This window comes from Trichosurus vulpecula, chromosome 4 (genome assembly GCF_011100635.1).
Source record: "Trichosurus vulpecula isolate mTriVul1 chromosome 4, mTriVul1.pri, whole genome shotgun sequence".
NCBI lineage: Eukaryota > Metazoa > Chordata > Mammalia > Diprotodontia > Phalangeridae > Trichosurus > Trichosurus vulpecula.
In genome coordinates, this window is record NC_050576.1 from 295,547,225 (window position 1) to 295,566,901 (window position 19,677).

Below are 19,677 nucleotides of genomic sequence, written 5' to 3' on the forward strand. Positions count from 1 at the left end.
AGAAGTAAGGGTTTCCTTATAAATCTGCTTCAATGAATTTTCTAATACTATTTCCAGAACAAGAACCATTGCTGATGCCAAGAATCTCAATCACTATGATTAACAGAGATCTGAACTACCAGGCAATTAAGGGAATACTCTCTGTTGAGTTATTTTGGGGAGAATAGTGGCTGAAGAGAGACTTTAATCCTTTGTGGGCTAGTTTCCCTGAATTCCAATGATAGAACTTTGCTGCTCAGAAGCTTTATTATATTATTTCAGTTTTGTAGCTACAATTGATTATGGTCATCATACCAAAAACCACCGTAGAGAAAACAAGTATTTACGTCGATCTGAAAAACGTGCATATGAGAGCTGTATATAGATATGTATCTATACATGACTATATGTAGGTATGTGTGTCTCCCTATCTCTCTACATATGCACTGTATACATCTCTCCCTGTCTATATATATATATATATGTATATATGTATATATGTATATACTCCCTGGTCATCTTCTCACCATCTACTTTACCAACATGGATGCCCTTCAACAGCCCAATCACTCTGTCCAATACTGGAATTATAATGAAATCAATACTGCAACTGCTAATGGAAGAAGTGAATTTATATACTTTTCTACAGGTTACTTATCATCCCCTTAACTTTCCAAATCAAAATACCTCCTCATGATGATCATTCACCGATATGTTTTGTCTTCCCCTATTAGTATGTAAGCTCCTCGAGGGCAGAGACTGTCTTCAATTTTGTATCTGTATCCCCAAAGCTTAGTACAGTGCTTGATATATACCAAGAACTTAAAATATTCTATTTGTTCACTCATTCATTCATACATTCATGCACAATGCATTCATTCACACATACATATAAATATATAAACAATATGCACATTAGCATCCTAATTAAATAAAAATCAAAATATTTTAATAACATACTGGTAAGTCACTGTTTCCTCTAAACATCAGTGCTCATTTAGCAGTATCATTTCAAAAACCTAATACGGCAAAATAGCCTTCTTGATAAATATCCTTCAGTTCCCATTGGTAGGACTATGATTAAAAACTAACCTTAGTGGATAAAGTGATAATGAAATATTCACAATATACTGAGAAGCATAAAACATTTTATTTTTACTCACTGTAAAAACTAATAAAATCATTATATAAAAGTGGGATTATTTTATGCATAAAACATTTTATTCTTAAACTACTTTAATCTTGAAATTGATGACAATTGTCTAGGGGCATAAGTGTATACATGTCTTTGTCAATGTCATCTGTAATTTATTAACCTAATTTTAATTACTGCCACTACCCTTCCTATCTTATGAAAAGTATGTCACTTTCATTAAGATTAGATTGCACTTTGGCAATCAAAAAGTTGAACATTATATAAAATACCTTTATTAAAAACTATGTTATACTTTTAAAAAACTATATTAATATATTAGTTTATAACAAAATAAACTTTCATATAGTTATTACTAATCCTGGCTAATTGCCCAGAACATCCTTATTTATGGTTTCAATAAAACCCTGGGTCCCATAGAACACAATTAGAAGAGGAAAGAATCATAAAAATAAGTCAAAAAATAGGATAGTATAGCTTCATAAACGATTGGGCATGAGTGATTTTGTGCTTTGAAGTGCTCTGTGTTTATGTATGTGTGTAAGGCATGTATTACGACAGCTAAAATTTATAATGGTTTTGACTTGCATTCCTATTTCATTCTATCTTATCTCAAAGTTAATGTCCATAAAATAAGTGTTATTATTGGGATAACTTCAGCTTTAATATGATAAAAGTAGAAGCAACTCATCTTTTCTTATACTGTAAAGAATACATCAGTTTTAATTTTTTCTTTATTATCTAAAAACAATACTTGTTCTACCTAGCTTTACATTTTTATCATCTTGCTGTTTTTGTACAAAAATTCATTTTCTTTCCTTCCTTCTATGCTCTATGCCCCCTAGAGGTAGTGAGGCGGCTCAGTGGTTAGATGACTTGAGTCAGGAACTGAGGTCAAATCTGGCCTCAGACAATTCTTAGCTGTGTGACTCTGAGCTAATCATTTGACCTCTATCTGCTTCAGTTTCCTCAACTATAAAATGGGAACAATAATAGTACCAACCCCCAGGATGTTGTGAGGACCAAAAGATATTTGTAAAGCCCTTAGGACAGGGCCTGCCACATAGCAGATGCTTAATAAATACTTGATCCCTTCCCTTTTCTTTCCCTTTTCTCCCACTTCTCCAACATCTGCCCCTTACAATTTAATGAAAAAAAATGAAGAAAAAGAAAATCCCTGCAGCAAATACAGATAATTAAGCAAAACAAATTCCTGCATTGCTACATCAAAAACTTTACGTATGTCTCGCTTTGCTCAAAATGTATCCATCACCTCTCTGTCAGGAGATAAAAATTTTTGTCATCGTTGGTCCTTTGGAATCATAAATTTGTAACTGCACTGATCAGAATTCTAGAGTTTAAAGTTGTTTTTCTTTATAATGTCGTTCTATTGTATAGATTGTTCCTATTTCTATTAATTTTACTTTATCAGCTCACATAGGCCTTCCCAGTTTTGTGCAAAACCATACATTTCCTCATTTGTTACAACACAACATCCCAAAACACGTGCCATAATTTGTTTAGCCTAGGGGAAGGTAGGTGGCCTGTAGTGAGAAAGACCTGAGATCAAGTCTGGTATCAGACACATAATAACTTTGTGACCCTTGGCAAGTCACTTAACCTGATGTCTCTTTCCTGATCTGTGAAAGTAAGGATAGTAACAGCACCTTCCTCCCAAGTTTGTTGTGAGGATTGAATGAGAAAACAATTGTGAAGTGCTCAGCACAGTGCCTGGCACACAGTAAGCCCTACGTAAATATTAGCTGTTGTTGATGTTGTTATCATCATTACAATACATAGGTAAATCCCTTATTTTCCAGTTCTCTGCCACTACAAAGAGGGAAATTATGAATATTTTTACATGTTGCTTTTCCTCTTTAATTGATTTCTTTGAGGTGACTTAGTAGTATTACTACTAGATCAAAGATCTGCACAGTCTAGTGACTTTAGAGGGCAAACTCCATATTGCTTTCCAGAACTGTTAAACCAATCCCAGCTTCAACAATGTTATTGATGTGCCTCTCTTCCCATAGCACCACCACCATTTGTCATTTTCCTTTTTTGTCATCTTTGACAATCCGAAGGATGTGAAGAAGAATTAGAGAGTTTCTCTAATTAATTAGTGATTTGGAGCATTTTTTTCCACATAGTTGTAGATGGATTAGAATTCTTCTTTGGAAAACTGGCTGCTCATATCTTTTGACCATTTATCAACTAAGGAATGACCTTAATTCTTACAAACTTGAATCAGTTCCTTATATATCTTAGATATTAGACCTTTATCACAGAAACTGCTGAAAAGATTTTTTCCCCAGTTACATTTCCCTTTTGATTTTTAACAGCATTGGCTTTGTTTATACAAAAGTGATTTCAATTTTATGGAACCAAAATTGTCCACTTTGTCATCTGTGAATCCTCTCAGTCCCTTGTTGGGTCAAGAATTCTTCTCTGTCTATAGAACGATCAGAAGGTCAATCTCTTCTCTAAGTCATATAGCCATTCAGAATTTATCTTAGTATATGGTAAAAGATGTTGGTCAATACCTCATTTCGCTTAGATTGCTTACTAGTGTTTCCACAAGTTTTTGTGGTAGAATAAGAGTTCCTACCCCGCTAACCGGCATCTTTGAGTTTTTGAACACTATGCTACTATGTTAACATGCTTTTATATGTTGTAGACCTAATATGTACCACTGAATTACCTCTCTATTGTTCAACCAATACCAAATTGTTTTGAAAATTACTGTTTTGTAATATAGTTTGAGACCTGGAACTGCTAGGTCTCCTTCCTCACTTTTTTCATTACTTTCTTTGAGATTCTTGACCTTTTGTTCCTCTAGGTCAGGGCTGTCCCAAACTTAGGTTTTTATTGAAACAACAGACAATATATTTTGATTTGCCATTTTAGTGAGAACTCTGCGGTAGCTCAGCTTCGTTTACTAAAGCATTTATGTAAATTTCTATGCTTGCAGGCAGGCGGCATAAATCGCACTGCGGGCTGTATTTTGGACAGCCCTGCTCTAGGTTAACTTTATTTTTTTTTAATGTTATAAAATAATATTTGGGTAATTTGGGTATTTGATTGGTATGGCACTGAGTAAGTAAATTAATTTCAGTAGTGTTGTAGTTTTTATTATGTTGTCTCAGTTTCCCCACCAGCAACTCATATTTTTCCATACATTTAGGTCTGTATTTCTATAAAGTATGTTTTTGAGTTGTGTTCATATACTTAATGGGTGTATCCTAGTGAGTAAGCTTCTAAATATATGAAGCATACTGCCATCATTTTAAACTGAATTTCACTGTCTCTTCCTGTAAGATTTTGCTGGTAATAAATATATACAAATTATGATTTATGTGAATTATTTTACTCGAAACTTTACCGAATTATTACAACCAATTTTTGACTAACATTTTCTGGATAGGTCATCATATCATCTCCAAAAAGTGACAATTTACATTCCTCTTTGCCTATGCTTACTTTCTTAATTTATTTTCCTTCCTTTATTGGTATCCCAAGAAATTCTAGTATCGTATGCAATAGTAGAGGTGATGATGAGCATTCTTATTTTACCCTTGGCTCCTACCAGAAAGACTTCCAATCTTTACCAGTTACACGTTATTTACCTTTGAGTTTTGAGGATATCATTTACCCCATTAAGGGAAAATTAACTTATTCCTACACCTGCCAGTGTTTTTAACAGAAACAAACATTGGATTTTGTCAAATTTTTTTTAGCATCTAATGATAATAATGTGGTTATTTTTTGTTTTAAGATTTATATTTGTATATATATTCCTTATATTTAATCAACCCCAAATTCCTCTTATAAATCCAACCTGATCATAGTATGTAATTTTTAAGTATGCTGTTGTAGCCTATTTGCTAATATTTTATATAAAAATCTTATCCAATGTTGATTATGGATGTTGGTCTACAGGGTTTTCATTTTCTCCTCTGTAATGTATGGTAATCAAAACCATACTGGTATCAAAGAATGAGATTAGAGGGATTGGTCTTCCAATTTTTGAAAACACTCTAAATATTAAAAATAATTGATCCATGTGGTAGTGACATTTAGTTCTCTCCCCCACTTTGCGAGTTCAATTATAACTATTCAATTTCTTTCATAACAATTGGGATTTTTAAATAACCTCTTTCTTCTATTAGTCTAGGTATTTTATATTTTTCTATGTATTTACCAATTCATCTAAGCAATATAATTTTTAATTGTTTTCCTTATTTCCTCTTCAGTTGCTGTGGATTCTCCCATTTCATTTTTTTATAAGAACAATCTGGAAGAGTTTTTTGCTTTTTAATTTCTTTTTAATTTTTTTAAATTCTCTTTAATTTCCTTTTTAATTCTAATTTTATCTTCTTAATTTTAATTTTTTTCTTTTCTTTTTAATTCTTTTTCATTCCTCTTTAATTTTTATTTTCATTTAATTTAATGTCTATCATGTTTTATTTTTAATATATCAATGCAATCGTCTTTTAAATTTTCAGTTTTGTACATCTCGATTTTCTACTTTGATTTTTTTTCTACTTTGTTGTTAAGTTGGGGTTTGGTCTTCATCAATCTCATTTTTTTAGCTGGATCCCCAATTAGGTTTTTTCTCCCCTCTTTTGTCAATGAACATACTTTTAAGATATGAATTTTCCCCTCAGGATTGTTTTACCTGAATACAATAATTTTTGGTTTTCTCATTATTTTCATTTTCTTTGATCAAGTTTTCTGTTGCACCTATATTTTTGATATACCAGTTTATTAATAGTTAAACTACTTTAATTTTTAATTCTTTCTTCAAAGGTTTTTATTAAATATATTTTTACTACATTGTGATCAATAAAGAATGTTTATTTCTGCTTTTCTGCATTTTTGTGAGGATTTAAGGTTGATTTTTGTAAGAGTGTCATATACATACAACTGATATAATTAAACTACTCTCTGTTTCCATTAAGTAATCATTACAGTTCTTTTAACTTTCAATTTTTCTAATGTTCCATTTAGGTCTTTAAATTCTTTCTTGATTATCTTTTTATTAAGATGTATCTATGTCTGAAAGAGTTACATTGAGGTGCCCCCACTATTATAGCCTTACTATTTCTCCCTTTCCCTTAAGGATTTAGATGCTATGCTGTTTATAACAAAAATAAAAATTTATATGGACTTGTTATCCATGGTGGCTTTAAAAATAATGTAGTTTTCCCTGCTTATCTCTTATCATGTCTACATTTACTGTACCTTTATTTGAAATCATGACTGGGATCCCTGCTTTTCTGAGTTCACCTGAAACACAATGGATTCTGTTACAACCAATTACTTTAACACTATGTAAATCTTAATATTTCAAATGTGTTTTTTGTAAACAAAATATGCCTTCTAATCCATTCTGCTAACATCTTCCATTTTAGAGCTATATTCATCCCATTCAAGTTTACAATTATGATTATTGTGTATCTCTCTGTAACAATCTACTTGTATCTGGCTCCTTTCTGCCCCCAACTCACTCTCCCTTTACAAATAAGATGATAGGGGCAGCTAGATAGCGCAGTAAGTAGAGCACCAGCCCTGAAGTCAGGAGGACCTGAGTTCAAATTTGGCCTCAGACACTTGACACATGTACTAGCTGTGTGACCTTGGTGTAATAGTAATTAAGGTGGGACTTTTTTCTTTTCTTCTCGTAAGTGCCTTTAATGATTCTGGCATCTGTTTGAATGGGGCAGATAAAGTGGGATCTTTTTGTCTTGGTTATTTCTCAGCACAGAGACAACTGGGAGTCATATTTGTATATGATATGATACTAGGGATGGGGAACTATCCCACACCCAGCTTGGGTGAGGTCAGAGCCCTCAGGGCTCCGAACATGATATAATTGTGGACAGCTTGGTATTTGACTTTTGGGGCACACTCATAGAAGGAGTGTTGAGACTCTGGGCAAGCTGCAAACTTCCCCCCAGCTTTGCAACCCAGAAGCTGGCACTGGTAATTATGTATTGTGATTTGAATCAGACAAGGTCTATCTGTTGATGTTTGTATTTGCCTTGAAGTTCAGGGGGCTGATCTTTTCCCCCTGAACTGTGAATGATATTTCTATGTTTGATTAAACTGACTCTGTTAACCCATTAAAGTTACTTTCCTTTGTAAAGCATATCAAAGAACCTGTGTTGGCAGCTTTCTTGGTGCTGGTTGTTGGTTGTGATAAAAGAGTTTGCCTAGCACTTGTGTTTGACAAATGAAGCAATTTCCCCTCCCCTGGTCAAAGATTTTTTTACTTTTTTTTCCCCTTTCCTCTAAATTTTCCATTCCTACTCCCACATCCAATGTTGGAGGTTGTTTTGTCCTTACCAATCCCACCTTGTATGTTTGTTTGTTTTTTAGGTCATAACTTCCAGGTAGTCCAAAGATTCTTGGATTATCTCTCCCTTCATCTGTTTTCCAGGTCAGTTGTTTTTAATGTTATATTCCTTACAACTTCCTGTTTTTTCAATGTTTTGATTTTATTTTACCATTTCTCATTGTCCAATGAATCAAATTTTTTCTATTTGGTCAATATTAATTTTCAGAGCATTCAATTCTTGGATATGGTTTCCCTCTATCTATTTTAAGGTATTAGTTCTCCTCACTATTCTTTCCTCCCTAGTTATTGCACTTTATATCTCATTTAATTTCTCATAGGTACTTCTGTATCCCTCATGGCCAGAATGTTCTTTTCTCTGAACTTCTACTCGGAATTGTTGTGGCTTCACATTCTTTTTCTGGGTTTAGGCCTTAAGGATCTTTTAGTGCAGGCTACTTCTTCATTGTATTTTTAATTTTCTTTGACTTGCTTATATTACCAGCCTCAAGTGTCTAGACTGGGAGTTTTGTGCTTGAATCCAATTCTGCTCATATATTCTTGTATGGCATGAGCAGGCCCAATTTGATCTTATGCATAGTTGCTAAGACTAAGTCCCACCTTCTAAAGAAATTATTTGGCCTTGTCACCTGCTATGACTAAGGTACAGTTTTCCTGAATGCTGATTGGGGCCCTTCTTCCACTCCTGCATGGACTCTGGAGCTTCCCAAATGGTAGGGGCCCTCTCTTGCTACTCCCCTTGATGGGAATCCAGGGACAACTTGTGCTAGACTTTACTCAAGAAACCTCACCCACTATCATGGGTCTCTGGAGCTGCCTTGTACAAGGTACTACTCAAGGCTTTTCCACTGTGGCAGAGATCTGGGGTCACTCTGTCTACAGAATGTTCATCAATAACGTCTCAACATCACTCACTACATGACTGATCCATCTTTCTGGGCATATATTTCTCTGTAGTTGTTAATGTGCTGAAGCTTGTTTTGTCTATTATGCCTCTCCATTTTTTGTTCCAGTGCTTAACTACTTCTTTATAAGTTATTCAGTATGATTTTAAATTTAAAGCCCTAGAGGAAAAGAAAAGTCTGAAAAGAGCTGCTATTTTAGAACAAGAAGAATAGCTGCAGGCCCACTTTAGAATGACTAATAAATTAATTAATATGCTTACATATACACATGTATGTATATACACACATACACACATATGCATATATCCATACACACATTATATATACATATACACACATGTGTATCTCTGTTGCACACACACTTTATCTATAAAACCAAAGCACTGAGAGGGCATAGGAAAGGAAGAATGGAAGGTTTTGTTTACTTTTTTTATCCTAAGGTGGCTCTGGATCTGTTTTTGTTGTCTTAAAATCACAGCTCTTCTTAAACTTCAACTTCTTCCTCTAGAGTTTTAAAATAAAGAACAGACTAAACAATTTAAAAGGGCTAAAACAAGAAATGAAGATGTGTGATAAAAATGTGTGCAATGCATTCATGGTCAGGGTAGGGGGAGAGATATTTATGTATATATGTATGTATACACATGCATATATAAAAAAATACATACACACACACACACATATACATATGTATACATACAGAGAAAGGGAGCACCTTAGTTAAAATTTGTTTTTTCCTCTTTACCACTTGGGAGAATATGGTCAGACCTTTGCTTTAGGAAAACCACTTTGATAATTGAGTGGCAGATGAACTGGAGAGATGAGAGACTTGAGGCCAGAAGACCAATTAGAAGACTACTACAACAGTCCAGGCAAAAGATGGTAAAGGCCATGTGTACAAAGGCAGTGGATGTGAGTAGAGAGAAGAGGATGTATATAAGAAATGTTGTGTAGGCAGAAACAATACAATCTGACAACAAAAGGGACCCGAGAGGTCTTACACCAATGAAAAATCATAGGACTAGTCCAAAACACATGCACAGACACATACAGGCACACACACAGAGCTGTATACTCTGTTGCTAATGAATATTCCCCAGTGACCTTTTGTTCTCATGGTGAACCTTGTACACCTAAGACTAAAGGCGCTTTATCTCTTCATAAAAGTTATGGGTCCAAACATGGTAGCCATCTGGAAAATACTCTCTATTGTCACATGATAATAGATAATAAGAGCAGATAATAAGGTTTCCTTAGAGACCCAATCCCAAGGTCCATGAAAACAAACTACTGTAAAATCAAAGTTTTCTTCATAGACCTGTCTCCCAGCTACTGTCATTTACATCAGAGGTGTTAAACACCCAGTGCAGGAACAAGATTAAAAAATAATGAGACATATTTAACAAAATAATTTTTTAAATTATAGACTACAGATAATGTGATAGTGTTAATCTGTGTGGCCTCCATTTCTACCTGAGTTTGACAGCACTGGTATAAATACAACAGTGGGATCAGAAAGTGGATCCAAAGCCTGACACACCGAAAGTCTGGAGGACCATATCCCCTCCAATTGGAAGCATGTTCCTATATCTACACTATGAGACCAAGAGCTAGATACTGTTTCCCAAAATATCGTTCCCATAAATTTGAGTTCAGAAAAATTAACTTTGTGCACGTCTTAGATTTTATTTTCTGGTATAGCCTGTGATTCAACAAAATCACTATTTAGAAAGCATATGATGCTGAACCACAAAGAATACAAACAGGAGACCTTGACTGATCAACTCCTTGCTTCCAATAAGCCCCCCAAAGCCCTCCCAATTCGGATAATGTATTGAATAACTTATAAGATAACAATTTGCTACACTAGGTCAAATCTTTTCATAGCCAGCAAGTAAGAAGAAATTAGTGTGTTGAGTTCTCTTTATTTCTCAGGCAAATAATAAGTGGCTGTAAAGATGAAATTTGATGCAGAATATAATTTGTTACAATTTGCAGTATTTCTTTCTCAAGCTTACATCAAGGATGGTCTTAATATGTATTGAGATTATTCTCACAAAAATTTTACAGAGGCAAGAAAATTGGGATACTGGTCAATAGTTATTGATTTTTTTTGCATCTTTTTTGGGTAATAAGTCCAAATTTTTCCCAAGCCTTCTCCTTCAGATCCTCTGGCAAGTGAACCCTCAACATTATTCAAATTGCGTAACTTTAAGTGTGGCCTTCCTCTTTGTACCTTCATTCTAGTCCAGGTTTGTTTTCTTCAATGACATTTCTACTTCCTCACTCAACATGCCCAGGGCTATGATGCTAGAATCCAAATATTGGACAGCTCCACTATCACTAAGGGCAAAAAGTTTTCATGAAAACATTTACAAATCTCTTCCATTTTTCATGAGTTTTCTATTCTCCTATTCTCAAACTCAAATGCCCTTGGAGTAACTTTGCTTTCATCAAGCTATCAATTAGTTTCCCCCTCTACTGTTTTTCTCTCTGAGAAAATACTACTTGTAATCTTCCACACCACCCTCCTTTTCCCCCTCTACTGCTTTTCTCTCTGAGAAAATACTACTTGTAATCTTCCACACCACCCTCCTCTACTAGATTTTACAAATGAGTTTATATTCTAAACTGGCATTGCCCTTGGTTATCATATCTCTCAGCAATGAGATCACACTTCGATGACACAGGAGGTTTCTAAGCTCTTTGGATCTCACTAGAGCAACAGGTTTACCCTTGCTCAACTTCCTTAAGAAATAATGATAGTTTGTATAATTTATGTTCTTTAATTCAATTTCTATTTATTTTCCATTACATTATTTTGTTTAAGTAAATCAGACTGAAATTGTTTTACTCTCAACACCGTATCTTTTCATTTCTATTTTTTTGCCAAGCAAGCAACAAAGGACTTATTAAGCACTTACTATGTGCCAGGCACTGTGCTTGTATTCTAATGGTATAGACATCTAAATAGATAGGTACATACAAGAAACACACCAAGTATGGTTTTTGGTGAACAGTGTTGGATTTAGAAAGGATCAGGGTTCATAACTAAATGATAAGTCATTTGACTTCTCTGGGCTTCAGTTTCTTCACCGATTAAAAGGAGGAGACCCCTGCCAGCTCTACATCTGTGCTCCGATGAAATAAGCTATCAGACTATACACAGGCAACTGATTTGGAGAGGACTCTCACATCAGTTACTAATCATGTGCTGTTGATTAAAATAAAATTAATTTCATTTTAATGTTATTGTTGCCTAACAAATTTTTATGATGTTATTTGCTGCTCATTTCCCGATCTTTTGTCAAAGAAAATATTCATGATAAATAGGTGTGAGTCTCCTAAAAGACGTTAGCATCTTTTTTATTATTATTCCTGAACCAAATTTTCTGACACACTTTGTGCCTTTCTTCTCTGACCATCTTTGTATTTGTAGCTAAAGTCTCTGAGCACTAAGTGTATGTTGATTTGATCTGAAGGATCTTACTGTGTTCTTCACTGAATTTTTCTAGCTCCTCATTATCTACAACAGATGCTGATGTATAAATAAGCCATTGTTATTTTCATAGAGGGCTTTTGCAAATGTTTATCACAAGCACTGAAAAAACAACCAATACGTCTGATGAAATGTTTTTCTTATCATTATCCTTAGATGCATGATTAAACCAACTCTTCCAACTTCTTTATTTGCCACTCTAACGAAAACCTGTGAGCCTTCCCTCCATTTAACTGCAATTTCCTTTTGTCTTCTGCTTTCATTTAAAATAAAAATGTCAAGATTGGTATAATTCAGATCCTGAAGGACACACACTGGCATACAACAGATAGGCTAACAGTATTTATGAATAAAACTTCCCAAAAGCAAAGAATGTGATTAAGTGTTATCACTTTAAAAGTTTCTACTAAATGGGCTTACAGATATCTGAGCTCTGAAATGTGGTTGTAGAATGGACCAAAAAACTATCCCAACTAGGTTCTATATAGTCCATGAAGAGATTTCCATAAGTTTCTTTTCATCATAATACTATGTTCCAAGGAACCATTTTTTTAAATTCTTCTGATACTTCCACATCATACCTCATTTTGGGTAGACCTACTTATAGCCTTTTCAACCATATCTTCTATCTGTGCAACTAGTTTAAATGTGCCAAACTCACTACAAAGTCTGATTTTCTGCATTCTAACATATGTCTAAGATTCTATTAACTCAGCCAGGATGGTCCTCAGACACACTTACATGCAAGCCAGCATGAGGCCTGCAATCAAAAGCATCTCACTTGGTGCAATGGTAATGTAACTTTGAAGATCTTCCCATCCATTAATAAGCCCATGTTACTTGCTCAAGTCACATGAAGCCTGTAATGGGAGGAGCTTGCTGAACAGGAGGAGCAGAAAGGGCAGAGCAGAACGGAGGAAGCTGGTCAGAGCAGTTAGAGCTGAGGGAGAAAGAGGAGGCAGGCACACAGCCGTGCTTGAGTGTTCGTTCGTGGGAAGGCCCCTGGCGGGGGAGGCTTGCGGTCAGTGCCCCTGCATTGTTATTGTGTATGGATTTCTTTGTTGCTGTGATGGATTTGGCGTTTTTTTGGTTGGGATCTGGCTTTCTGGTGTTTGAATAAATGTTTTGGTTCTGTCTTCCATGTGAAGAGTCTGTTACATTTTGCAACTCAGAACTACGCCAGCATGTTCATAGTCGCCATGGGCGATACACTTGGTAGGACCTACCAGACTTTGTCCCTCAAGAACACAGGATCACTGTTAAACCACAAAGCACCAACAGAGTAAGATTTCTGCTTATCCTATCATTTGGCAAAAGAAAAAGAGAAAAGAAAAAAGAAAAAAAGGCCAAGATAATGACTAAAACATAACCACCTAATTCCACAAATATTTATCTACTAATCTAAAGCTTACACTATGTTCTTTACATACCATGCTAGGTAATACAGGGGATAAAAAGGTGAAGATAATCACTGCCACAAAGGAGCTTACATAAAATACCACAGGAGAGGACAGCTCTCTTTAAGGGTCCTTTCTGTCAGTTTTTCTATTATGACAAAACTTAATAATGCCTTTTGGCCTATCTTTGTTATTCTTTTTCACTAACTTTTCAGTTACTAATATTTTAAAAGCTGGTTTCCAATGCATTATTTCTTTCTGTTGAATACTCTATTGACAGTGAAGGATTTTTTATAACACATTTGTTTCCAATGTGATGTAGTGAGACATCCTCCTTTATAATCACTGAGCTAAGGCTTTCTTTAGGAAAAAGCAAGAGAAGAAACCAAGTCTAAGTAAGTGAAATTTCTTATTTTTAAATACCTGAAATAATTACCAAGGAAATTTTCTACTCAAACTTTTCATTTTAACCTTTGTTATTTGATGGAAAAATTCACCTTTAGAGCTGTATCTCACTAAAACATTTCACACTTTTATTTACCATGATGTGGGCTATAGCAATGCACTATTAATATCCTCCTTCACCCCATCCACCACCACCCTGTTTTACCTGTTATCATAATAATGATGTGGGTGATACTGCATGACATCATGAAGAAAACGATCCAAAAGGCTATTGGTACCCAGCCGATACCTACAGTATGTAGCAAAGTATCTGTGTTGGGGGCTGATTATATGCTGCAAAGAGAGAGAGACTGGGTATTACTCAAAGGGAGGCACAAATGATACAAAGATGAATTCATGCAAAGGTTATGAGGTTCAAATTCATTCAAACCAACAAACATTTGTTGAGTGCTCATTATCTGTGAGGTTACTGAAGACAAAAATTTCCAATTTTAAAATAAAAGATGCTAGAAAAAGCTTGAGTGGTTGTTTTTAAATTCTACCCTCTCCTTGAATTTCTTGCACTTTGGAGCATTTCTTGGCATTCCGTACATTCTTTCTGCCTTGTCTTACATTCACTGATATACATTTCTTAATCTCCCTATCAGAGTGTAAATATGCACAATTTAGAGCTAGAAGAAGCCTGAGAGATCATCAGGTCTAACCTGCTAATTTGACATGTGCAAGTGAAGTCTACCAAGGTGAAGTAACCCACCCAAGCTACCCCCAGAGCAGCAGCTGAGTCAGCTCTAAATCAAGCAGTTCTTTCAAATCCAATTTCGCCCAAGCGACCAAGCTCCTTGATCACAAGAATTATGTCTGATTTCATCTTTGCACTCCTAAACCTGGAACATGCTTTGGTATAGCTCAGTGGTGGTGAGCCCACGGCCTCATAGCCACATGTGGCCCTCTAGGTCCTCAAGTGTAGCCCTTTGACTGAATCCAAACTTCACAGAACAAATCCCCTTACTAAATGGATTCATTTTGTAAAACTTGGACTCAGTCAAAAGGCTGCACCCAAGGACCTAGAAGGCCACATGTGGCCTCGAGACCACAGGTTCCCCACCCCTGGTCTAACTAAATAGGCTAATAAATAAGTAAATGTTTGCTGGATTGAACTAAATTCAGTACCTTAATGTAAAGGTTCAGTTACTTTTGTTTAATTATCTTGGGCAACATGACAAGACTAAAGATACAACTGTGCTATGTTTAAGTCACATTAACAATACTGGAAAACTGAATTGTCTCATAAATAGGTAGCTTATATATGCTTATGAAGAAGGATACTTTCCAAAATGTAATCTACAGAAAGAACTATCAGAAGCACTTCCTTCCTAGTAATCTGAAAGTCCTGACCTAGAGCCACCTTGTCCCATTCATAGTCTCAACTAATCATGACTATCACAACCTCATTGGGCCCCAGGCTTCCACCTGCTTACTCTTCCAGGCCCTGACACTCAAGAGTAACCTCAGAGAAGAAGAGAACCCATAGAGGAAAAAATAAGCAAAGCCCCACTTAAAGCCTAATCTAGCCCTTATCTTCATCTTGCTCCTCCAAGAAAGATTATATCCACATAGTCATATAGATGATAACAAAGTAATAATGGCTCTGTCTGTACTTATACAACTAAAAACACCTAAAAACCTAAATACCCACCTACAAACTTCAGTTTTTCCTCCTTTTGTTTCTAATACAGCTATCATCTATCTCAAGAGAAAATACCAAGACTCCTCAAAGAGACTTTTAAAACTGTAACAGAATACGTATAAATCAAAATTAACAAAAAAAAACCACATTAACATTCTAAACTTTCGAGAATGCACTTGAATTTCTATCATGTTGACTTCAAAGGTAAAAACCTATTATGTCTAGCTGTATGTTTACCAAAAGTATAGAAAAAAAATTCCTTACCAAGTGATAATATTGCAAAGGAAAATATTAAAGAAGGGAAGGCAGACACACTTATCAGAGCTGCGAAATGATCTAACCTTTCTGAAAAGAAATTAAGGATTGTGCTAAAAAATGAAGTGACTAAAGCCTTTATGGACCCTCTGATCCACAGAGACTCCTAAAAGGCATAAATTCAAAAGGAAACCAGACAGGATGAAAGGGTACCATTTACTCCAAAACATCCATAGGAGTATTTTCTGTAGGAGCAGAGAAGTGGAAACAAAGCAGAAATCCACTGACTAAGGAACTGCGGTACGTGAATATAACTGAATACTAGTGTATCATAAGAAGTAATGAAGAACAAGCATGGAACAGCTTATATACCCCATGACTACCACAATGTAAATGAAAAGGGAAAAAAAGTAAATATTATGTAATTATAACAACCCACCTTGGCCTCAAAGACATCAAAAAATGACGTCCCTCTATTTTTGCAGAGGTGGGGAACTAAGCACATTGAAATACTGCAGTGGAAGAGCGCAAACTGTCAGACTCAGTTGGTGTGCTGGTTAGTTTTGATAAAGAGTTTTTTGCTTCTCAATTTTTTGTTCTCTTAGTAGATATATATTAGGATAACAGATCAGGAATGAAGGTGATTAAAAAATTATATTAATTTAAAATTAAAAGAGAAAGAAGAACTTCATTACAACACTTAACCTCACACATCTTTTAACCTGAAGAAAACCTTTCACGTATATGTCCCAAATGGAATGGAAAGAAAACCTTAACTTTAAAAACCTGAATCTCATTTCTAAAGGCAGAGACTCTAAAACACTGCTACTGTCAACAAGACTTGAAGTAAGAAAAAACATGGATTAAAAGCAAGTTACTGTAATGCCCTACCAAATTATTAGGCATCTCTCACCTGCTCAAGATTAATATAGTGCACATGGCAACAGTTACAATACCCTTGTCGGTTCTGCATGATGGATCTGCTATAGCCAGCTGTCTCGTGGCTCGGAACCCTTAAACTAAAACGAAGAGATATGAATAGCATCACAATATCAATAAGAAATTAGTTAAGTATTTGTTATAGTCATTTGTTTTAATGGAGGGGAGAAGGAGGGGAAGGGGGAGGATAAAGGAAGTGAAGTTAAGAAGGGAGCAAAAACAAATGCTTTTTTTAATGAAATAGATTTTTTAGAAGTTCAAAGAAATCACATCAATGGACAGAACTTTACTATGAATACTACACTTTCTTACTCCCAAGGTAGTATGTGCTGAATCCGGTGAGGCTACAACAGGCTATCTAGCCCATCTTTGAGAACTGCAGTGAATGCTGAAAAATGAGGGTCTTCTAAAGAACAGTTTCCAGCATTTGGGAAAAGTAGAGACTAGATTTATAATAATTTTTTGAGAGCTGGTCATTTTTATTATTAGGGTTTGATTCTGTGGGAATAACAACATCTTGGGGAATACCATAATCAGTCTTTTAAGAATAATTAATTCTTCTAGGATACTAGTATAGTAATACAGTTTACTCACCTTACAGTACATACCTAGAACTTATTATTTTAATATTTGCAATACATTTCTACTTTAGCAAAGTTCCTTGGCTTTTTAATTAAATATTCAAATAGAGGATATAAGCTACAATGACAAGTGAACACTGTAAATGTGATATTCTTAACAACTCACTCTTACAATCTCTGAATCCTTATTTTAAAAGTCTACATGTCACATGATCTTTTCTAATTAGCTCAGAAATAAAGAAAACAAATGTTTAGAGATTTTTATAATTAAGAGGAGGAAGCAGATGTGGACCTACATTATCACCTTAGGGGAATTCCCTCCATCAATGCAGACAGGAAACTCATCTGTAACTTACAGTCCCAGAGAGTTATCTGGGACACTAAGAGGTGATGTAACCTTATGTGTTCATAGCAGATCTTCCTGACACCAACAGTGGTCTCTATCCCCTATGCCATACTAGTGGGACTTGAAATTAATATTTGAAATTTCAGATAAATTATGCTACATAAATTTTACTCAGATTAACAAAAAATAACAATATATAGGTATGTTTTTTAAACTGATGCTTTCACTTTCTCTGGAAATAAAAAATATAGTTTTGATAAATCTGTTATAGTAATCTCTACTGCAGATTACTATAGTAATCTCTCACAAACGTTAGGCACTATGTATTCTGTGACATTATTCAAAGGATTTCACAGGATTAGAGGTAGAATGGCCTTTAGAACATATCTAATCCAAATCCCTCCATTTTCCTGATGAGGAAACAGAGGAAGGTGAGGGCTTTCCCATGTTTAAATCACTGCACTGAGAAGACATCTGGTTTTCCACTGGCTTCTCTTAATACTTAAAGTATTATTATGTTTCTATAATTTGGGTCTTTATGATTAGAACAGAATAAATTGGACATTATCCTGCAACTGAGAAGATTTTTATCATTAAAATCAATAAAATAACAAGATATAAAATCCTTAAATGTTCAACTGTTTATATACTTTAGGCTAAAATGTCCATTTCTACCCCTGGCATGAACTTACCTGAGATTTCTTTCTCTCCACTGAGAGCCTCCAATGGCCTGCCTTCCTACACCCACGAGAAAAATGGATCAAGTACACTGTAAAAATAAGGAGATGAAAGAAATGATCTGCAATTTTATCTTTCTCTGTACCACCTTAGTACCAGTAACTGAATGGAAACTATGATGCAAAACCCCTCAAAAAGTTTTATTTTAACAAGAACAATCACAAACATAATCACAGACATAAAAGTACTAGACTTCAAGCATTTTTAAATAAGCATTTTTAAATGCAATGAGAGTCTTGAAGATAAAGGTGCAATTTTACAGAAAAGTCTCCTAAGTCTATAACATTTTTCAAGTTTTCCTCAAAAAAGGTTTCCTCAAAATAACCTTTCAATGATTCAAATTTAATAATGTGCAAATATTTTTTACAATTCACCCCACTATGACAGCAATGATTACACATAAAATGCCTGTGAACAAAACCAAGCCTGAACACACAGAAGTACTATATAGATTACAGTTTCTATTTTATTAATAAAATTCTTAAATATTACAATTCTTACATATGCTTACTACTCAAAATAAACTTTTAATGAAAGAAATAATGAAACTGTTCTTCAAACTAGAGCTTGAGCACTTGAATGTCCAATTTTTAGGTATAATCTACATGAATTTAAATGATAAGTAAAATTCATAAAGATACTAACAACAGCACAAATACGACAAAAATAATAATGAGATATCTGTCACCTCTATGCACTACCACAGGCAGTAGCAGCCAGCTGAAGGAGGTTTCAGCCTAAAGAGCCAAATAAGATTTGGAGCAGTAAACCCTACCATTTGGATGCCAAATGAATAGTGAAACACTTGTCTAATTAATCAGTGCAGACTGGTGGAAAAGGTTTTTACTTAGAATTTATGCTTACGCTAATCTGAATGCTTAGGTTGAATGCATCTATCTTAGTGGCTTTACAGAACTCCACTGGTACTGAGCAGTTTAATAAAATTAACAAATACTTTACCTTGTATGGAAGAAGCAGAGTCCACCTGAGCAGTTTTAATTCTGTTAAGACATCTGTGAATTAAAAACAAACAATGAAAAACTCTAGAAGCTTACCTTAGAGTACCCCCTCAGTCTGTTCTTCAGCTTACCACCGACTATGAGTACTTTCATTGACTAAAGGAGTACTTTCATTTCAAGCAGACCCAATGCTATCTCCAGTAGTAAGTCTCACCATTAGGCAATATTTCAAACCAGACAAGATTAGGGAAGATTATTTTTCAACAAAATGTACTTCATCAACTTTTCTCTGAGTCTCACAACATAACTTCATCAGAAGAATGCTGGGTCTGGCAAGGATGCTTGAGCCATCGAACTCATTATCAAAACCTAAAACTTTAGGAAGGAAACAGCAGTCACCAAACATACAACATAAGCATAGCTCTTAATTAGGATAAGACATAGGGACAAACAATATGCGAATTTGTTTTGCTTTA

The 19,677-nt window shown here is 34.9% G+C and overlaps 1 protein-coding gene across 4 annotated transcripts in view; it reads right to left on the reverse strand.

Annotated features, from left to right (window-relative positions):
* ZDBF2 (zinc finger DBF-type containing 2) overlaps nt 1–19,677 on the reverse strand; it is a 73,254-nt gene that overhangs the window by 18,279 nt on the left and 35,298 nt on the right. For 3 of the 4 annotated variants that reach the window (XM_036757374.1, XM_036757370.1, XM_036757371.1), the window contains exons 5-8: nt 19,203–19,255; nt 18,197–18,273; nt 16,552–16,657; nt 13,902–14,029 (exon numbers count right to left, since the gene is read on the reverse strand). In XM_036757374.1, coding sequence (XP_036613269.1) covers nt 13,902–14,029; nt 16,552–16,611 — 188 coding nt within the window. In that variant the 5' untranslated portion in view covers nt 16,612–16,657; nt 18,197–18,273; nt 19,203–19,255. Of the gene's footprint in view, nt 1–13,901; nt 14,030–16,551; nt 16,658–18,196; nt 18,274–19,202; nt 19,577–19,677 lie in introns of all 4 variants that reach the window. The other variant, XM_036757372.1, reaches the window with a different exon arrangement.